Source organism: Gobio gobio (assembly GCF_949357685.1).
Source record: "Gobio gobio genome assembly, chromosome: 14".
NCBI lineage: Eukaryota > Metazoa > Chordata > Actinopteri > Cypriniformes > Gobionidae > Gobio > Gobio gobio.
In genome coordinates, this window is record NC_137107.1 from 41,463,203 (window position 1) to 41,484,534 (window position 21,332).

Consider the following 21,332-nt stretch of genomic DNA (forward strand, 5'->3'; position numbering starts at 1 on the left):
AAATGTGACTTGACTATGTGTGCAGTTGACATTAAAAACCGGATCTATAGTGTGACAAGGCATACTCAATATATTTTATTTTTTAATAATTAGCATGCATGCCGATTTTTATGGCCTCTTAAAGGGATAGTTCACCCAAAAAAAAAAAATGGGCCCATGATTTACTCACCCTCAAGTCTTCCTAGGTGTATATGACATTCTTCTTTCAGACAAATAAAACTGTTATATTAAAAATGTCCTGGCTAATCCAAGCTTTATAATGGCAGTGACTGTTGGGTCATTTTTGAAGTCTATAAAAGTGCATCTATCCATCATATAACTGCTCCACACGGCTCTGGGGGGTTAATAAAGGCCTTCTGAAGCGAATCGATGTGTTTGTGTAAGAAAAATATCCATTTTTAAAACTTTATAAAGTAAAGTTCCAGCCGATCGCCTTCCGTGGGAAAGTGTTGAAAGTGCCTTCTCGCAATTCAAGATGTGTCTGACGAGTGTCCCTGGCAGCGTAAGCCTTTTGAACGGCAGAGGCACTTTCAACACTTTGAATACGGAAGGCGACCAAAACTTCACTTTATAAAGTTTTAAATATTGATATTTTTCTTAGACAAACGCATCGCTTCAATTCAGAAGGCCTTTATTATCAAGCTTATAAAGCTTGGATTAGCCAGGACTTTTTTAATATAACTCAGATTTTATTCGTCTGAAAGAAGAATGTCATATACACCTAGGATGACTTGAGGGCGAGTAAATCATGGGCTACTTTTCATTTTTGGGTGAACTATCCCTTTAATTGAGACTACATGGAATATTTTTACTTTTATAAAAGGTCACACTCATGCAGGTTTATGTATAATTCCCAGAAAACATTCATATCAATTGTAATTTAACATCTTGATATTGATTATACACAATGATTTTACTATATCTGTGAGGGCCAAATTTTACTAAAACTTGCTCAAATCTCCAAACATACTTCTGTCAATGACCCCCACTTGTAAAAGTGCTTCAATAAAGCACTAAATGTCCTATTTAAAGAAATGTTCCAGTTTCAGTTCTAGATTAACCCTTAAACAGGCACGACTGGAAAATGATCAGCAAAAAATTTCATCTGGACTTAAAGGGGCACTTCAGCGCTGCGAAGATAAATGTGTATTTAAACTTGGTCATTTATGTAGTTGAAATGTGAAATTATTTTTGAATTTGGAGCCTTCTAGACTGAGAAAAGACAGAAAATGTATTGTCTCATGTGGATAAAAGACAACAACTCCCAGAATGCACTTGCTTCGCTGCCCAACGAGGCCACTCCCAAAGCCACGGCCACTGGTTATCACTTGCCCACCATGACACCGCCCCCACCGTGGTTTTGATTTTCATAGAAATCAAATTATTTTGTTTAGTTAAAGAAAAGACACTGCAATTAAAAACTGAACGTGTCTTTTCAATAAAGTGTGAGTGAGCCGAACGAAAGTCGAACAAACGCAGCTGCAGGAATCAGATTTCATTCATCACGAGAGAGAAGAGCTGAGCAGAGCTGAGGTAAGCGCGGCATCATTCTCACCGCGTGTCCAGTCTGGCGCGTTTTCAGATCATGCCTATGGAAGCTTAACTTTCATAGGAATACATTGAAAAGTTGAAACACCCACTTTGCTATGCACTGCTCCGTTATGAATGCCTGAGCCCGAGCCGAGTGCATTTACATTCTGTGCGTGAGATCCCTCCCCTGTGGGCAGGTTGATAACATGCGGAACAGCTCATTCTACTGGCTGTAGTTTCTAGGCTCTGGCCAAAAAATCCTCAGATGATGCAAAATGACGACAAGTGTACGGCACCAGAGATTAATATTGACGGCACTCGCAAGGAAATGGATAAGTACATAATCCAATTCACAAATATTATGCCATTTAAACATTACTAAAATACATATCGAGTCACTAAAACAATCTTTGTCATAAAATATACTTGTTTGTTCACAACAGTTTGAATGTTCTTGTTTCCATTTGTTTGATTTCAAGATCTGAGGTGAATTATCCATTGTTGCTTTTAGTACGACTACGTTACAAAGCTGGGAGCACTAAATGATATTCAAAGTCACATCACACGCGTTTAACATTAAATAAAGCACATAAACGTAAGAAATTATGTTTTGTGCTGTTGTTCCAGCCGCGACGTCGCAGAAATAGAAACCGTTTCTAAAATAGAATCATCGCGTGTCGCCGTCACGGCTGGTTAGGACAAAAACTCAAATTAACATGGAAAAGATACCTTTTATCGCGTGTCGCGGCGTTGCGTGTAGTTAGGACACAATGTAAATGCCTGTGCACACCGGGACGATTATCGCGCGCTAATCGCCAGCGTTTTTCGGCGCGTCTTTCTGTTCACACCCAAGTGATTTTCACTGGCGATGCGCAGAGTGAACATGCAAATTCAGTAGATGGCGCTCCCGGTACACAAGGTGGTGCTGCGCCACTTTACACTTCTGACACTCGCTTGTCACACAGAAGAAGAGAGACAGTATTTACATGCTTGCCAAAACCATTCATACACTTTTGCTAACTGGCAAAGCAGCATTAGCAGCTCATCTTCTTTGGCTCGGTCCCAAATGGCACCCTAAACCCTCACGGTCTTCCTCTGAGTCCGCACTTTCACAACGTAATGCCGCTTTGACTGCCGGGAAGAAGTCTGCAGCGGCCATTGTAAGTGCACAAGACCAAAAGTGCACATGAAGTGTGCAATTTGGGACAGGGCCTTTGTCTACTTACTTCCTCTTCATCGTATCAATGTGTGCTCGGCAAGACTGTTTTGTGCTTGAGCCCCACGAAGTCGTGTTTTACTGTAACTTCAGAAGCTCCAGACACGTGAACAAAAGCGTTAATCTCATTGGTCGACCAGTTTTTAACGCACCGCGTCAAAACAAAATGCGAACCCAAGGCGTTTTTTTTCAAAATTACACTTTACGCCTGCCGTTTTGCGCGTCGGTGTGCACACTCACATTGGCGCCCTTCGTTTAGTCACGAGGCGTTAAACGTCGGCATTAAACGCACACGAAAATCGTCCCGGTGTGAACAGGCCTTAACTCGTGGTTCACGTTGCCTGTTTTAGGGTTAAGGCCTGTACACACCGGGACGAATATCGCGCGGGCTTATCGCCAGCATTTTTCGTGACGTTTTTTGGCGCGTCTTGAGTGTTCACACCCAATAGGCCTTTATCACAGAGGAATTGAATACCGGAAGTGCGCGTCTAAGCAGTGCGCTGATTCTTCCGGTTATGCATGTTTTCAATGTGCTGTGAACACCTAGCTGAACAAACGACAATTAAAATAAGCATCTGCAGGATGATTTAAAAATCCGGACATTTTCCGAGACAGGAGAAGAGATAAACTGATCATTACCGTGTACAGGATTTTTCAAACTCTGTTGAACTTGTAGTTTTTTAATCCGACATAAGCCGAGGGTCGTAAACATACGTGATTATTTCACCACACGGTGACAGTGCACGTCTAAATAGTGTCCGCGATTAAGTGTGTGTAATGCTGCCTTCACGTGCTCTCGGAATTATCGTAAATACGAGTTTCCTAGGTAAACATTGCACATGAACGCCCTCACATTTTGAAACTTGAATGCAATGCGCTCGTAATCACGACTTCAGAAGTCGGAATCATCAAATTTCCGATAGCACGTGAAGGCAGCATGAGACCTGATGAATAAGATCTGAATGAACATATTGATTTGTATTAATATTTTAGTCATTTTTCTGTCACTTTTCAGTGACAATCATTTCACTGTAGCCTACAGTATATGTAATTCACACATTTATGCCAAAATTCAGTCATGCTGTTAACGTATTACTGTTTAAGATTAATTAAATGCTTAACATCGTTTACTTTCTTTAAGGCAGTTACCGCGCATTCATTCATCTATTTATTACATGAAAATGAACCATGGTTTTTATTACAAATAAAATAAAACATGGTTATTGTAGTTTATCATGGTATTTGTAGTAAAACTAATACAAATGGTAGTCAATCCACGAAAAAAAAAACATGGTTACTACATTCTTACTATAATAAAACCATGGTTAACTTTCGTAAGGGTGTTTATCAGTCAAATTAATTTAAAAATGTAACAACAGGTATGAAATATGATTAGTAAGAGACACACTGTTAATGAGAAGACTCAATCACTGGACTGCGGCAGGTTAGAAATGTATTTATTATTCAGAATGCACATTTGGATGGGAACATTTCCGCAGGCTGACGATATGAGACGTAAACATCCGCAGTTTGGAAATGCATACAACACACACACACACACACACACACACACACACACACACACACACACACACACACACACACACACACACACACACACACAACTTCATCCCACCATATCAGTCTCACCCATGCTCTCCTCTATTCTTTTAGTGTCAGGAAATGTTCAAATCTGAGGTAAGGATGTCATTATTTAGTATTAGAGCACTGGATCGCTGCAGTTACACCCGCGTTTTGATTGAGTCGCGATGGGACCGGAAGTAGAGGTGCACTGCTTCACCTACCGGAAATAGGAAGTGTGATAAAGGCCTATCGATTTTCACTGGCGAAGCGCTGAGTGAACGTGCACATTCAGTAGATAGCGCTCCCGGTACACAAGGTGGTGCTGCGGCACTTTTCGCTTCTGACACTCGCTTGTCACACAGAAGAAGAAGAGAGACAGTATTTACGTGCTTGCCAAAACCACAGATATCTTATGTCTATGACCAAAACCATTCACACACTTTTTGCTAACTAGCAGGCAGCATTATCATTATTTTCTTCTTTGTCTACTTACTACTTCTTCGTCGTATCAATGTGTTCTCGGCAAGACCGCTTTGTGCTTGAGCGCCACCAAGTCGTGTTTTACCGTCACTTCAGCAGCTCCAGGCACGTGAACAAAAGCGCTGATCTCATTGGTCGGACAGTTTTTAATGTGCCACGTCAAAACAAAACAAAAAACGAACCCGAGGCGTTTTTTTCTTCTTCTAATTGACGCTTTTACGCTTGCCGTTTTACACGTCGGTGTGCACACTCACATTGGCGCCCTTTGTTTAGTCACGAGGCGTTAAACGTCGGCGATAAACGCGCACAAAAATCGTCCCGGTGTGAACAGGCCTTTAAGCTCACCTCAGAAAATAACTTTGACCCACACCTCGGTTTGTAAATTACAATGGAACAAGGGGACAAGGCATGTATAGGCTAAAGCTCATCTTTTGTTAAAGAACTGATATAAATGGACATTTAAAATGTGCTTTATTTGAGCTACGCATTTCATCTTTCTTTTAGTGGGGGGGGTACTACTTTTCTTGGCGGATGAACATTTAGTTATAAAGGTTATTCCTGTTGGTGGATTTTCAACTTTGACGCAATAGACTGGTAAATTCTTCAGTAAATGTTTTATTCTTTCGTGAGGTAAATAACAGCAAGGGTGCGGTCGGTCACACATGCAGTTGTTCAGTGAATTTTCACAGACAAAATCCCTTAATTTCAGTAGGAATCCACATATCTGGAACACTATTGACAATGGAACTTTTTTGCTTGAAACAGTGTGCACCTAAACTATGCAACTCTAGAAAAGAAACTCTAGGAGTCATGTAGTCATTTTAACGTAATTAAATTAAGAACAGCTGCGGTCAAAAGACCTTATTCAGAGCAGCGCCATGACAGGCATGAAAGCGAGCCTGTGAGGAACGGACTTGCCATGTTTTCAATCTATGGGGGGTCCTCAAAATGCAAATATTTAAATAACTATACTTACATTATACTACATTCATATTTACTTTCCAAGGGTGGCACTCGCAATGCTATAGTAAAATAATTATTAATACAGTTAAATCAAGTAAAATAGCTAAAAATAACTTCTGCGGCATCAAGAAAACAATATCAGAATTACCTTTACAGGTACCAATTAATTATTAATTATTAATTTTAAAGGTCCCATGGCATAGCATTTTTCTATTATTTTATAGTGTTTCCTGAGGTGTACTTATATTGTTAGTATAATTTTTACATCATAAAATGTCATAATTTAGAAATAAAAGGCATTTTGTCTATACTGCTGTTTGCCCTGTGGCTGACTGCCCTGTTTCAAGAGGCGTGTCTGCTGTGAGACTTCAGTAAAAACGCCCACTGTTGTGATTGGCTGACATCTTTGCATTTGAAATGAGCGGAGGGGGCGTGGTTTAACGAGGTCTACGACGCACGAGCTGCTGCCAGAGAGACGGATGGACCTGAGTTCACTTCTCATCAGTTTTCTCAGCATGTCTCAGTTCAGGGTGAACTGTTGTAGTTACTAGAATATACTTCAGGTTATTAGTTTATTTCTAGTCTGAGGGACTGTCACTCATGTCAGAAAGTTAGTAACTTTAGTAAATTATGGATCAGCGCTGACTCGAGACGCGAACCGTTTAGAACGATTCAGTCCGATTTGGTGAACTGATTCGGTTCACTAAAAAGAACCGATTCAAAAGAATGATTCGTTCGCGAACCGGACATCACGGAGACGGAGCGATTGCTAACAAAGTTATTTATAGTAACTACTGAGTTGTTAGAGCGCTGTCTGTCAGCGCGAGTTTATTGTGTTTGTATCTGAGAGTTCTGAATAAACACGAGTCCCAGTCACGCCGAGTCCGTCTTCATCATTATTCTACCAACTTTGTAACACATGCAATGTACCATTACAGCGAGATGAACGAGTTAGTAAGTTTGATTAAAGCATTATTTCTAGATATGTTCCAATCATATCAAAAGCGTCACTGCTGTTGTGTCTTTGTTTGCGCTGTGTTAGTTACTCAATGCGCGTGCATTGAGTAACTTACACAGCGCAAACAAAGACACAACAGCAGTAATCGAATGTAATCCAGTTTATTGTGGGGAAAGCTGGCTAGCCTAGCCGGATACGCTCACGCTTACCCCCCTTCTGCTTAATCTCGCGCCGCGTTTGGTGCCTCCGCTGTGGGCCAGATGCAGTACTGGGGGTCGGGGATGTTGAAGGCCGAGCTTCAGCGTGCGTGAGGTTTATCTCTAAAGATGTGAGTCTGCCGATGTTGAGCAGAAACTCATGACTGTATGCACATTTAAGAACAGATAGACGCGACGAGGACGTACAAAAACACTGACTCACAAGATAGAAAACACGAAAACACCGTTCTGTCGGGAGAGAGAGAAGCCGCAGTGTGTGCACGAATAATAAATAATTAGCTACACATAAGAAATCACTGACCACAGATCAGAAGGAACTGAAAAAAGACTTCTGTTTTCATTTGTACATCCAAACACTGAGAAACTGCCAGCATTCACTCGTTCACAAGCCGAGGACAATAATATAGCGTTTGCATGGGCGTGTCAGATTCTCTGGGCGGAGGAAAGGGAGGTAACCGTTCCTGCTTGGACGTCAAACCAGGAGACTTCAGGATTGGCTCGTCTGGCCTGTCATTTTCTCAAAGGCAGAGAAAGACAGCCAGAACTCGGGTTTACACCGATCAACATTTCTATCCACTTTGGGACAATATTCAGGCTAGGGGAACTCATATTAATGTTGAAATACCTCATAAAATGAACATTTCATGCCATGGGACCTTTAATGTATTGAAAGTCCTCTCTCTGTTAATCCGTTTAAATGTTGACTAACTTTGACAGTTGGAGACCTCGGAGATAGAAATCCGCCGTTCTAGAACGTCCGTTACCATGGCAGCGACATTCTAGACCGTTACGGAAGGTTTCAAAATGATTTTCGGCGCGAACATTGGTTCTTAACTGATGGCCTGGAATCCGCAATTCCATCGATCAACTGTCCAATGTGTGGAAACGTGTGTGAGTCTGTTGGTTTAATCTAGCATAATCGACCAGGATGAACTCTGCACCAGCTGAGCCATGAAACCAATCCATCATGGCCTCATTAATACAACTAGGAAGTCTTGGAGCTTGACATGTGTAACTCGTGTGTAACTAGCAAAGCAACCCACATCCGTTTCACACACATTTCCAGCACATCATCCGAAAGCAAACACGCTCTGGTCGCCATCTCTGGCTTGCACGAGACGCTACAGCAGATAGCACGCGCTGCTTAAACACATACAAGTGGAACATGCACGCGCTCTAGCCGCATATATCGTGTGGATAAAACACACAGAGCTTAATTAATGCATGCATCGCTCTGATTCCGTGCTAAATATACGATACAGAGGCCTGTGCGTGCTCTCGCGTGCACTGTACTTAGCGAGCTGGCTAAAGATTCACTGCCGCGATCCGAACATCTGTCCGGGGTAAACAGATGCAATGCATTCCGTTACAAATGCATTCTCACTTCAGTCTTAAAAACACATGTGGGTACATAAACAAGCGATTTGATCCATGCACGTGCCATGTAAATTATAAAAAGAGGTGATTGCATGTGTATATATAGCAATATGTTCCAGTCTTAAAATCCAATTTGATCTATATTGTGTTTTTATTCTTAGCCAGATTTTTTGGTGTAACATTCAATAGCCACATATAATGACAGCCCAGTGTCCTCATGAATCAATGCATGGGTGTAAAGCGTAACATTGTGTGACTTGCGATGTTGACAACTCACCTCATATTCTCAATGTCCCTTCCGCCGCTTTTCAGAATGCACAACGGTATGGTGAAAACGGCCAGCACCATCATGTAAGCCACATAGAAGCACTTTTTGAAATAGTAAACGAACGTGCTGCTGGTCCATAACAGGAGCGGGAGCACCAGCAGCACAGGCAGCATCCACACGGCATCCATACCCGCGACCAGCGCCTCTTTCCCGGCTGTCGAGAAATGATAGAAGGCCAGCGGTGTGGAGCGGAGGGAAGACCGTGCGAGACCAACTCGGAACCGAGTCTACATCAGACACCACGTCCAAGTCGCACACTTGAGCAACTTCACCTATCCTCCTGCCTGTCGTTTACGTAATATCACGCGAATGAGGTGGGTGTCAACAAGAAGAGCCAGTCGCGGGTTATCCACTGTGAGAGAGAGATGAGTGTAACCTTTGGCCGCTTGCCGTGTGTGTCACTGGCTGTGTTCGATTCGCGAATGGTTCATCTGAACCGGTTCTTTGAGATGATTCTATCTGGCGTTTGTGAATGACTCCCATTCAACCAGTGTTGGGTGTTATTAAAGACGCAGTATGTAAGATTTTTTTTCATTTTTAAATATACCAAAAAACACTAGACTAACGTTTAAAAACATTATCCCAAATGTTTCCAATAATGTTTAAATCCAATGAAATAAGCCATTTTAACCAGAACACGGATCGTGTTCGTGCGTCGCCAATCAATGACATCATACCCGCGTTACCCTCGATTTCCGGTTTTATTTTGTAGAAACCAAAGATGCTTTAATATATTGTGTGTTTTACTAGAAAGGTGAGCAACTGTTTGGAGACATTCATCAACAGAAAACTAATCATTGTTATATAGCTCAACACAGTTAGTCTTAGGCCCAATCCCAATTCGAAGTGTGGTGTTGAAAAATCTTCATTTGAAGGGCGGTCTGGCCCTTCCCCTTACCCCATACCACTTCAGCCAAAAGAGAATCGAGACACCGAAAATGGGAAATGGGATTGGGCCTGCAGACAGTTTTTAATTTTTGATTGTGTGTAACTCAGGCCCTGTGTGCTCTAGCACCCTGCAGACAGTTTGGGCTGTTTCCACTAGATTCCAGAAAATACTGGAAGAAAGATTTTTGTCTGGATCATGTATGCAAGATCCGCTTTAAAACACTTCTGAAAGTGATACATACTATAGTATATGGTATGTGCATATAAAATATTTAAAAAAACAGACCAACAAAATAGGCGTTTTTGATTTTTTGGTTATAAATTCATTTTTGAAAGTGTATTTCTCAGGACTTGTGCGCTCTAGCACCCTGCAGACAGTTTTGGTTGTTTCCAGCAAATGTCAGCAAACACTGGAAAAATAATTTAATGACACTGGGATATTGCATTTATACCACTGCATATTGGTATCGTATAGATTGGTATGGTATGGATTTAATCAATCCATTTGAATAAATCTTGCATACACGACACAGACAAAATTCTTTTCCAGTATTTTCTGGAGTCTAGTGGAAACAGCCCAAACTGTCTGCAGTGTGTATTACAGCTCAGACAACATATACTTACATGTTTATCACTTTTAGCAGTGGTTTATGAAACTTCAAAGGGTTTCCTTTAAAACGACACCAAAATTGTGTATTTAGAGACCACTGTGGGTAAGGGAAGCTTTCGATTTGGGTAGGCCAAATCCAAAAATGGTCCCAGAGCGTAAGAGGTTAAATCTTAAAAATCAGTGTAAACAAGTGTCTCATAGCAGCCGCTGAGCGAACGCACAGAGTAGCATTATAACAGAACTTTAAACACACTCAAATAAATGTATCTAATATGATAAAACAGCGTTGCGTTACCCCACATACACATGACTGGAAGAGGTGGACGCGTTCGTCTTCGGCATTATAAAAGCTCTGCGAAATCAATGCTTCATCAAGCTACGCCTTTGTTTTGAATAAGCGACTCCTTGCAGCGAAAATGTACATATTGGGCCTTTTATTAATAAGTAACTACTGTAATTAGGGCCCAAGCCCTGAAAGGGCGCAGAGCCCTATTGTTCTTCCTCAGATTATTCTTTGTTTTTTTTATTTTTTATTTTTTTATTTTTTTTTTCGACTTCTCGGGTACTTTTGGGGCACTTAACATGCTCGAAAACTCTTGAAACTTCGCACGGGCGTCGGAATGCGCGGCCATCAGAGCCGGGCTGAAGCGGGTACCCGGGCGTGGCAGGGGGGCTCGACAGCGCCCCCTTAAGTGGGGTCTGAAAACTTGGTCCATATATCAAACACACTTGCACGTACATGTATGAAACTCGGTACACATATAGACCTCATCGGGCCAAACAACTTTCGTGCTCATAGTTATGCGTCAGCCCAACAGGAAGTGAGCTATAATCGGTTGTTCGGAAAACCCATGCTCTGGAATTTAATATACTCCTCCGAGGCCATTGTTTCGATCATCGCCAAACTCTGTCAGCATGAAGAGAACATATCCAGGATGCTAAATTGCGAGCGGATTTTTGATATCTCAAATGGTGTGGCCGTGGCGAAGCAACGAATTTATGGCGAGAAAAGGGAAACAGGAAGTGTGTTATAACTTGTGCAAACATTGACTGATTTGGATGAAACTTCAGCTGTGTGTTTGTTGTAAGAGGCCGATCACATGGATATGACTTTTGTGAGTCAAAGTTATAGCGCCACCAACTGGCAGCAGGAAGTGTGTCACTTTCAAAAATGCTTTGAATCACCATCTTATTTTCACCCCATTTACTTCAAACTTCATCAGTATAATGTGAAAACATGAGAGATAGAGACGTATGAAATGGATTCCTGAAATTTCAAATACTGTTGCCATGGCAACGTGTCAAAGTTTAATAATCTTTTGGCTGTTCTGAGGCTCTTAGCATGCTTGAAATTGCTTGAAACTGCTTGAAACTCAACACACACATCAGAGATGTCAGTCAGTACACATGGACAAAGCCTCAGAAACGGGCGGGGATGAGGGGCTCTCTAGCGCCACCTTTTGACAAAAGTGAAGGGCTTCGTTTCATCTACAATCACCAAACTCAGTATATATATTGACCTCATCGAGCCGGACAACTTTCTAATTTACAGTCATTAGCTCCGACCAACAGGAAGTCAGATATTTTGGTTTGAAGGTAAATTTTTGGTTAAATCGGGGTCTGAGTTTTTACGTTCTCCTCGTAGGCGTTTTATTCAATCTCCACCAAACTCGGTCAACATGAAACAAAGATACTGAAGATGCTAAAATGTGAACGGATATTGGATATCTCAAACGGTGTTTCCATGGCGAGGGATTAAATAAGGACAAAAAAGGGGAACAGAAATTCTCTGTCTGCTGCTCTCCCCTCAATGAACACAAGATGGCAGCATTGTATTAGTTTTGAAGCAGGATAAAAAAAAAACTTGTTTCTCTCTCTCTCTCTCTCTCTCTTGTTTGTGATTTATGAGGACACAAATTTGTATAATGACATGGGTATTACACTGGTATTACAACGTGTATGTGTGTGTGTTTAAAAACATACTAAAACAATGTTTTATTAAAATGTAACCAAATAGCTTTAAAATAATCATACTATTTTTCAGATCAATATATTTATTTTATTTAATATATTTCTTCTGAATATTTATTCTCTGTCTGCCCTCCCCTCACTAAAGGGTGGCAGTGTTGTGTTATTTTTTAAACTCTCTTTCTGTGTGTGTGTGTGTGTGTGTGTGTGTGTGTGTGTGTGTGTGTGTGTGTGTGTGTGTGTGTGTGTGTGTGTGTGTGTGTGTGTGTGTGTGTGTGTGTGTGTGTGTGTGTGTGTGTGTGTGTGTGTGTGTGTGTGTGTGTGTGTGTGTGTGTGTGTGTGTGCAGGCCCGTCGCGACAAGGCAGGCAAACCAAGCAATTGCTTGGGGCCTCGAGCTGGCCTGGGGCCCCAAGACAGCGACAGGTTAAGAATAAAATGAAACGACAAACTGTGTGAGCGCCCCATTGATAGTCAATGCAGTAAAGTGCAATGACGCTGTTATCGGGATCCCCCTTAAGGGGCCCCTCTCAGAAGTCGCTGACAGCAGCCAGCCAACCACGCGATCTCTGCTGCGGCAAAATACAAAATCTTCGGATTTTAAGCGGAATTTTATGCTTCAGGAAGCCAGAAAAGAAAATAGAGAAAGGAAGAGGAGGATAAGAAAAAACAAGATAGTGGTATGTGATAAATTACACTGGATAAAATAGCTCTACTTGTCTTGTACAAAAAAAGTGTAAGTTTGCAGCAGGTAGGCTAGCAAAAATATGTTTATGTTAGCTATCGTTACCTGCCTGACGGCAAATGCTGCTTGTAACGAACAGTTAGTGCAACTTTTTTTTCGAAAAGACGGAATGACATGAGATTGCTATAGCTTTGTAATAGGTTTTGATGAAAGTGGCATAGCATGCTCTACTAACTATTATTTATGCTATGCATAAATAACCTGGAATAGTTAATATAGCATGCTATATTAACAATTATAAACATTATTTAACCAGAAAGAGGCAGAGGAACATGATTTTTTTCATAGCTTATCTTAATGTGCTAGTGTCGGGATATATACGGTAGTGACAGTTTATGCAAATATGACATTATTTTTATGAGTTACCAATAGATCTTGAACAATTACTTTATTCTGTGGCAATTTTTACACTGTTACATTTTGAAGTACAGTATCAGGACAACCCACATGTTTGACTGGTACTGTTTACATGTTTTACTGGTACTGCCCACGTTTTACTGGTACTGTTTATTAACTATTTAACAAGGTATTATAGTCATCGGTTGCAACTTTATAATAACCATCCAGATAATGTTTATAGACAGTTTACAAAACAACTAGTAACCCTTAAGTATTCCCAAAGTGTTAGGAATATCTGGTCCGTCTATCTATGTAAAAGTAATGTTTATAGATGTTTAAAAAATGGTTACTTAAAGGTTTAAAAAAAATTTAATGATACAGTGGTGTTTTTTGCAAATGTTTTCAAATTTTATGCACAGTATATGCAACAACAGTATTTGCACTGTAAACCTTTTTATTAATATAAAGTGTAGGTGAACTTAAACTGTATGGCTATGCTGGTATGCTGTGTGTGTGTGTGTGTGTGTGTGTGTGTGTGTGTGTGTGTGTGTGTGTGTGTGTGTGAGTGTCCTATCTGTGTGGATGCGTCTCATGTCAGCTAATCAAGGGACACTGACACACACACACACACACACACACACACACACACACACACGACGCATAGATAGACTCGCGTCAGTTTCCTGCTCACATCGAGTTCTCTTTTGCTCTTGAACAAACAATAACACAGAGGATTGTGAGTATTCTCATATTCGAGTCTTAAATTAGTTAAATAACGTCTTAAATGAACTTAAAGAGTTGTGAGGAAATGAGATGCGCGGGACAGCGCGTGAGATCCACGGCTGTTCTTAAAGTGACAGTAGCACTGATGATGCCTGTCATTAATGTTCATCACTGTAAGGATGTCGCCCTTGGCTGGACTTGAACCCGGGTCTCTGGTGTTCTAAGTGTGGTGTGTTCTCCACTGAGCTAACTCCCAGACAATGGAACCCAAGAGTAGAAGAGTAAAGAGTCAAGAGACTTGAGTCTTCCAAAAAATAAAAATAGTCTTTACTTGAGAAACCAAAGCACAAAGTACAAATGAACTAGGAGAGCAGAGCTTCCATAAAACAGAGAAACAAAAATAGACACAAGGGTCAAAAAATGTACAATAAAGGCACAAAACTTATCTTGAGATCTGGAGACAGGAGAACATAGGTTCAAGACTGAACATAATGGCAAGGAACAAGCACACTTATAAAGGGCAAGACACAGGTGAAGGGAATCAGGGCTAATGAGGAGAGTTCTGAGTAACCATTAAACACACTGGCACCATCTGCAGGAGTGGAGAGCACTGAGCATGGGGTTAAAGTGCCATCTGGAGACCTGGAGGGAGCATAACATGGACGCTTAAGGAGGGCACCCCCTGCAGGCTAGGAGTGGAACGGCATCCTAGAGATTGGATCATTACAGGAGCCCCTTCCCTAGGAACGGCACCTGACGTTCTTCTAACGTTTCCCTTTGGCTTGGCGAAACTCTGAGATGAGAGTCGGGTCTAAAATATCTCGAGCAGGAATCCAGGACCGCTCCTCTGGGCCAAAGCCCTCCCAATCCACCAGATATTGAACTTTCCCACGAACCATGCGAGAATCCATCAGCCTGCGGACCGTGTAAGCTGGCTGGCCATCAATGATGCGAGGTGCTGGGGCGGGTTTCTTAGCTGGAGACAGAGTAGAACAAACAACGGGTTTTAAACGGGAAACATGAAAAGTGGGATGAATCTTCATGGACCTGGGCAGAAGAAGTCGATAGGAAACTGGGTTAATCTTCTTAAGGATTTTGAAAGGGCCAATGTATCGTGGGGCTAGCTTGCGGGACTCCACCCGCAATGGAAGGTCTCTGGTTGAGAGCCATACCCTTTGTCCCAGGCGAAGCGAGGGTCCTACCCTTCGGTGTCGGTTTGCCTGCCTCCGCTGTTGTCGGGCAGCCCTCAATAAGGCAACGCGTGCTCTTTGCCAGGAACGCCGGCACCGGCGGAAAAGCTGTGTGGCAGCTGGAACATCATCCTCTGGCTCCTGTCCGGGAAATAGAGGGGGAGGGAAACCATACTGACACTCAAAAGGGGACATACCTAGTGAGGAATGGTAAAGGGTATTATGTGCAAATTCAGCCCATATTAAATGGGAGCTCCATGTGGATTGGTTGTCTGCAACCAGGCACCTCAGTGTCTTTTCAATTTCTTGATTTACCCTCTCAGTTTGGCCATTTGACTGGGGGTGGAAGCCAGAGGACAGGCTGATGGAAGATCCGATGAGTCGGCCAAACGCCTTCCAGAACCGGGAAGTAAACTGCGGTCCCCGATCAGAAACCATATCCTGGGGAAAGCCGTGGATTCTGAACACATGCTTCATCAATAGTTCCGCAGTTTGGCTAGCTGTGGGGAGCTTGGACAAAGGTAGGAGGTGACAAGTCTTAGAAAATCTGTCTACCACTACAAGGATTACCGTGTTTCCTTGAGACTGTGGCAAGCCTGTAATGAAGTCCAAGGAAATGTGGGACCATGGGCGTCTTGGAATGGGCAGAGGGCGCAGCAGGCCATGAGGGTGGGTCCTTGGCTCCTTGTTCTGAGCACAGATGGAGCAAGCGGCAACAAAAGCCCGGACGTCCCTCTGCAATCTAGGCCACCAGAACTTCCTCTGGATGTGCTTGCATGTCTTTGTGATCCCAGGGTGTCCAGAAGGGAGGGAAGCATGAGCCCACTGCAAAACCTTAGAACGTAGAAGGTTAGGAACAAAGAGACACCCTGGAGGGCCATTACCTGGACCTGGCTGCTGCCGTTGAGCCCTCTTGACTGCCGTTTCAATATCCCATTGAATGGGAGCTACCACTCTGGAAGTGGGGAGAATGGGTTCTGGACAACACTCCACTTCTGGTGGTTCAAACTGCCTTGAGAGTGCGTCTGGCTTGAGATTCTTAGAACCTGGGCGATAGGAGAGAGTAAAGTTAAACCGATTAAAAAAGAGGGCCCATCGGGCTTGTCGGGCATTCAATCTCTTTGCCTGCTGGATGTAAGTGAGATTTTTATGGTCCGTCCAGATGAGGAATGGCTGTTTGGCCCCCTCCAGCCAGTGCCTCCACTCCTCTAAAGCCATCTTGACAGCCAGCAGCTCCCGGTTCCCAATATCATAATTCCTCTGTGTTGAGGTAAGCTGACGAGAGAAGAAAGCGCACGGGTGAAGCTTGTTATCGCACTTACTTCTCTGTGACAAGACAGCACCTACTCCTACGTCAGAGGCGTCCACCTCCAACACAAAAGGTAGCTCTGGATCAGGGAGGGTTAAGATTGGGGCAGATGTAAAGAGCTGTTTTAGTCTGTTGAAGGCATGATCTGCTCTGCTGGTCCACATAAATGGCCTAGTTGAATTCCTGGTCAATGCGGAAAGAGGCTCGGCAACAGAACTGAAGTTTCTAATGAATCTTCTATAAAAATTGGAAAAGCCCAGAAAGCGCTGTACCTGCTTCACTGAAGTTGGTTGTGGCCAATCCAAAACTGCTTGAATCTTGCCTGGATCCATCTGAAGGCTGCCTTTTGATACTGTGAAGCCGAGGAAGGAAACTTCTGGAACATGAAATTCACTCTTTTCCAACTTTACATAAAGCTTATGTTTCAGTAGCTGGGCCAGGACCTGTTTGACCTGCTGAACATGCTCTTCGTAATTTCGGGAGAAAATCAAAATATCATCCAGATAGACAAAAACAAATATATTCAGCATTTCTCTGAGAACATCATTAATAAAGGCTTGGAAGACAGCTGGTGCATTGACCAGGCCAAACGGCATTACCTGGTATTCGTAGTGGCCTGTCGGGGTGTTGAATGCCGTCTTCCACTCATCCCCCTCACGGATTCTAACTAGATGGTATGCATTACGAAGGTCAAGTTTCGTAAAGATGGTAGCCCCTTGCAGAATTTCAAAAGCTGTGGACATAAGAGGGAGAGGGTATCGGTTCTTGATGGTTATATGGTTTAAACCCCGATAGTCTATGCAGGGTCGGAGACCCCCGTCCTTCTTTTCAACAAAAAAAAAGCCGGCCCCTGCAGGTGAGGTGGATGGACGGATGAATCCACTGTCCAAGGCTTCTTTGAGATATTGGTCCATGGCTAATCTCTCAGGGCCAGAGAGGGAATAGAGCCTTCCACGTGGTGGGCAAGTACCAGGAACTAATTCAATAGTGCAGTCATAAGCTCTATGAGGTGGTAGTGTAGCAGCTTGGGACTTACTGAAGACTTCCTTGAGGTCTGCATACTCCTGGGGGACTCGGGATAACTCAGGATAATGAGCAAGAGACTTGGTAGCAGTTGGCTTCATTTCAGGAACGGCCATGACTTCTGTGGATTGTGTCTCAGAAATAAATGCAGATCTCCCCCTGGAGATGTCTAGTGAGGGTTCTGAAAATGTCTCTAATAACTTGGAAGAATGGCAGAAGGCATTATCTAAAATTTGGCAGTCAGATCCCCAGGTCCTAACGACCCCTTGGGACCAGTCAATGTGTGGGTTGTGTAAAGTCAGCCAAGGGAAGCCGAGGATTAGAGGAAGTTTAGGAGAATGAATCAGGAAGAACTGTATCCATTCCTGATGTTGGCCCACCTGTAGCTGGAGAGGTGGAGTACATTGATTAACTTCTCCTGAACCCAGAGGACTGCCATCCACTGCTGTGATGTTAAGGGGTTTCTGGAGAGTCGCTGGCTGGATAGTGAGTCTCTTAGCCATCTCATAGTCCATAAAACTCCCAGCAGCCCCAGAGTCAACAAAGGCACATACTTGGTGATGTTGGTTACCATGGGTGACAGTAGCTTGGATTGTCAGACCTGAGGTTGCTGAGCAGGGGAATGTTTCTATTCTCGCCCTGGCCCCCCTCCTCCTGGGCGAGAGTTGGCTTTTCCCGACAACTCAGGACAGGCAAAGCGAAAGTGACCTGGCTTGCCACAGTAGAGACAGCATTTCTCCCTTATCCGTCGGTTGCGCTCGGTTTGGGAAATTCTGGTTCCGCCCAGCTGCATGGGCTCCTCGGGGGCACTAGGAGATGAAGGCAGCTTAACAGCGCTGGCTGACTCGAAAAATCTAGTCTCCTGTTGTCGCTCCTGCTGGCGTTCCCTGAGCCGATGATCTACCCGGATAGCCACGTCAATGAGGGACTCGAGGTCAGGCGCAGTGTCTCGGAAGGCTAACTCATCCTTGATATCAGGAGACAAAGCATGGTGAAAGGTAGCCCTCAAGGCCCGTTGATCCCACCCACTCTCTGTGGCAAGAGTGCGAAACTCTATAGCGAACTCTGCTGCACTTCGAGTACCTTGAGAGAGGTGTAGCAGGCGGTGATCAACATCCCCCCTGCTGGCTGGATGGTGAAAAACTCTTTTCATCTCAGAAATGAATGTATGGCAGTTAGTTGTTACTGGAGAACTCTGGTCCCACAAAGCAGAGGCCCAGTCCAAAGCTTTACCCGTTAGGAGTGTAATAATGTAGGCCACCTTACTATTCTCTGTAGGAAAGCTGCTGGGTTGAAGCTGGAAGGCCAGGGTACACTGGGTAATAAACCCTCTGCATCTCTCGGGACTGCCATCGAACCTCTCTGGTGCTGGTAACTTGGGCTCTGATGGGAGTGGGAACATGGATCTGTCTGGAGGACCAGGGGGTGACTGAAGTTCTTGGGATGAAGCGGCTTGAGACTGGAGACTCAAAATCTGGAGAATCTCTGACAGCGCCTGGTCATGTCGCTGTATGGTTGTTGCTTGATCTGAGAGGGCTGCCAAAATACGGTCCACATTAGAGGGTGGTGAAGATCCTTCTGCTGGGCTCCCTTCCATGGTTCAGTCTTGCTGTAAGGATGTCGCCCTTGGCTGGACTTGAACCCGGGTCTCTGGTGTTCTAAGTGTGGTGTGTTCTCCACTGAGCTAACTCCCAGACAATGGAACCCAAGAGCAGAAGAGTAAAGAGTCAAGAGACTTGAGTCTTCCAAAAAATAAAAATAGTCTTTACTTGAGAAACCAAAGCACAAAGTACAAATGAACTAGGAGAGCAGAGCTTCCATAAAACAGAGAAACAAAAATAGACACAAGGGTCAAAAAATGTACAATAAAGGCACAAAACTTATCTTGAGATCTGGAGACAGGAGAACATAGGTTCAAGACTGAACATAATGGCAAGGAACAAGCACACTTATAAAGGGCAAGACACAGGTGAAGGGAATCAGGGCTAATGAGGAGAGTTCTGAGTAACCATTAAACACACTGGCACCATCTGCAGGAGTGGAGAGCACTGAGCATGGGGTTAAAGTGCCATCTGGAGACCTGGAGGGAGCATAACATGGACGCTTAAGGAGGGCACCCCCTGCAGGCTAGGAGTGGAACGGCATCCTAGAGATTGGATCATTACAATCACAGAACAACGGGAACAGAGAAAATTGTAGCTTTAATGATGATTCATCTATATTTCATTTATTATTTATGCAGTTAAGGAAGGTTTGATAACTATTACATTTCTGTATAACAGGGAAGGCCATGGGTAAATATAACATTTATTATTTTGGTGATTTAGGTAAAATGGTTTTAAAAAAACACAGCAGAACCACAGCGCATCTGATATGACTGGCATAACGCTGGCGAAGTTAGGGACCGTCTGCAAAGTTACATACAACATTGAAACGTGTATAACGTTACCAAACTTCACTAGCATTTAAAGAGAATGACAGTCATAAAACTGACTGTAAAGTGTTCATCTAGGTGTCAGGTATGATGCACACATTTTGATATTTAATAAAATAAACTGTCAAATCATATGGAAATATGGATATGCATTATTTCACTTGGATACTGTTTGGGCTCTAACACAAAATATGCTTGATTTAAATGCATCGTAGCTGAACACTGATGAGAATATTTATTGAGAATATATTTACAGAGATAATATTAGAGATTATATTTACGACAAATTATTATTATTTATGCGTTATGCGTTGCTATTGACGACGGCCATTAAGTAAAGAAATCCCACAGAATCTAGCTTAAAAAAGTGCTTAGAGCTGCTTTAGTTATTTGTTGTTTGTTTAATTTCAAATATAAAACTTGTTGAAATGTTTTAAGTGTGTGCATCTGTTCTTTTTGAACACTTTCATCTTGTTTGAACAAAACCGTGATAATATTGATAACCGTGATAATTTGGGTCACTATAATCGTGATGTTAAATTTCCATACCGTTTCATCCCTACTTTAGTGTGAATAAGTAAAAAAGAACTACAAACACCTTGAATTAAATACTGGCCTTCTGGACTTACAAAATTTTGAGCAGGAAAATATAACTTTTATTTATTTTATCCTATGATATTAAAATTAATCTAGATTTAAATTACATCATGGGTGTGGCTTGTGGTGATAGTGGCACCAGTTGCTGCGGTAAATGTGGCATATTCGAGCGATTCTAAAATATTCTCCTGTTTAAATGCATATTGCCTGCCGTGCACAGTTAAGCTGATGCCACCGGCGTGGCGGTGCCACCGGCTTGGGCCCGTCATCGCTGCTCGCAGCTTTAATTTAATTACTTTTCCCTTGAAAAAACAAAATAAGGGATTACTCTTGTTTTTGTAATTTAATAACAGTTACTTCTGATGTAATTGCTTTAAATACTGTATACTATAGCAATTGTGTTTACTGTATATAGAGTATGCAATTCTATATAAAACAATAGGGGATTTAACATCTAACAAAACTTAATGTTAGAATGTATGTTTTTAATGCCTTCTCCCTTTACACACTTTGGTCAGTTCAAGAATAATTTATGGAAATGTATATTGTTAATTTGAAAGATTTAAAAGAGCAGTTTCATGTATATTCTTGCATTGTTCAACTGGTCAAGGTTGATATGGGATTTAGAAAGTAATTAGTTATAAAATATGCAATATTTTTTAAAGAGTAAATAGTACAGTAATCTAACCACTCTGTTGAAGATGTGATAGTAGCTAGTAGGTAAAATTAATAACTTTTAAGTAAAGTAAATAAAAGTGTATTTGTTAACATTACGGGCACTTTCTTTTTTTTTGTCGCTATATTTATCCTTTGCAATACGCACAAAAAAAACCCAATATGCAATAATACACCGT

At 42.5% G+C, this 21,332-nt stretch overlaps 2 protein-coding genes across 2 annotated transcripts in view; one reads left to right on the top strand and one right to left on the bottom strand.

Annotated features, from left to right (window-relative positions):
- agpat2 (1-acylglycerol-3-phosphate O-acyltransferase 2 (lysophosphatidic acid acyltransferase, beta)) overlaps positions 1-9,063 on the bottom strand; it is a 33,474-nt gene extending 24,411 nt beyond the window's left edge. The window contains exon 1 of the mRNA XM_079834852.1: positions 8,604-9,063. Coding sequence (XP_079690978.1) covers positions 8,604-8,782 — 179 coding nt within the window. The 5' untranslated portion in view covers positions 8,783-9,063. The remainder of the gene's footprint in view (positions 1-8,603) is intronic.
- LOC307137960 (uncharacterized protein) overlaps positions 1-21,332 on the top strand; it is a 213,326-nt gene that overhangs the window by 86,138 nt on the left and 105,856 nt on the right. The gene's annotated exons all lie outside the window — the stretch shown is intronic.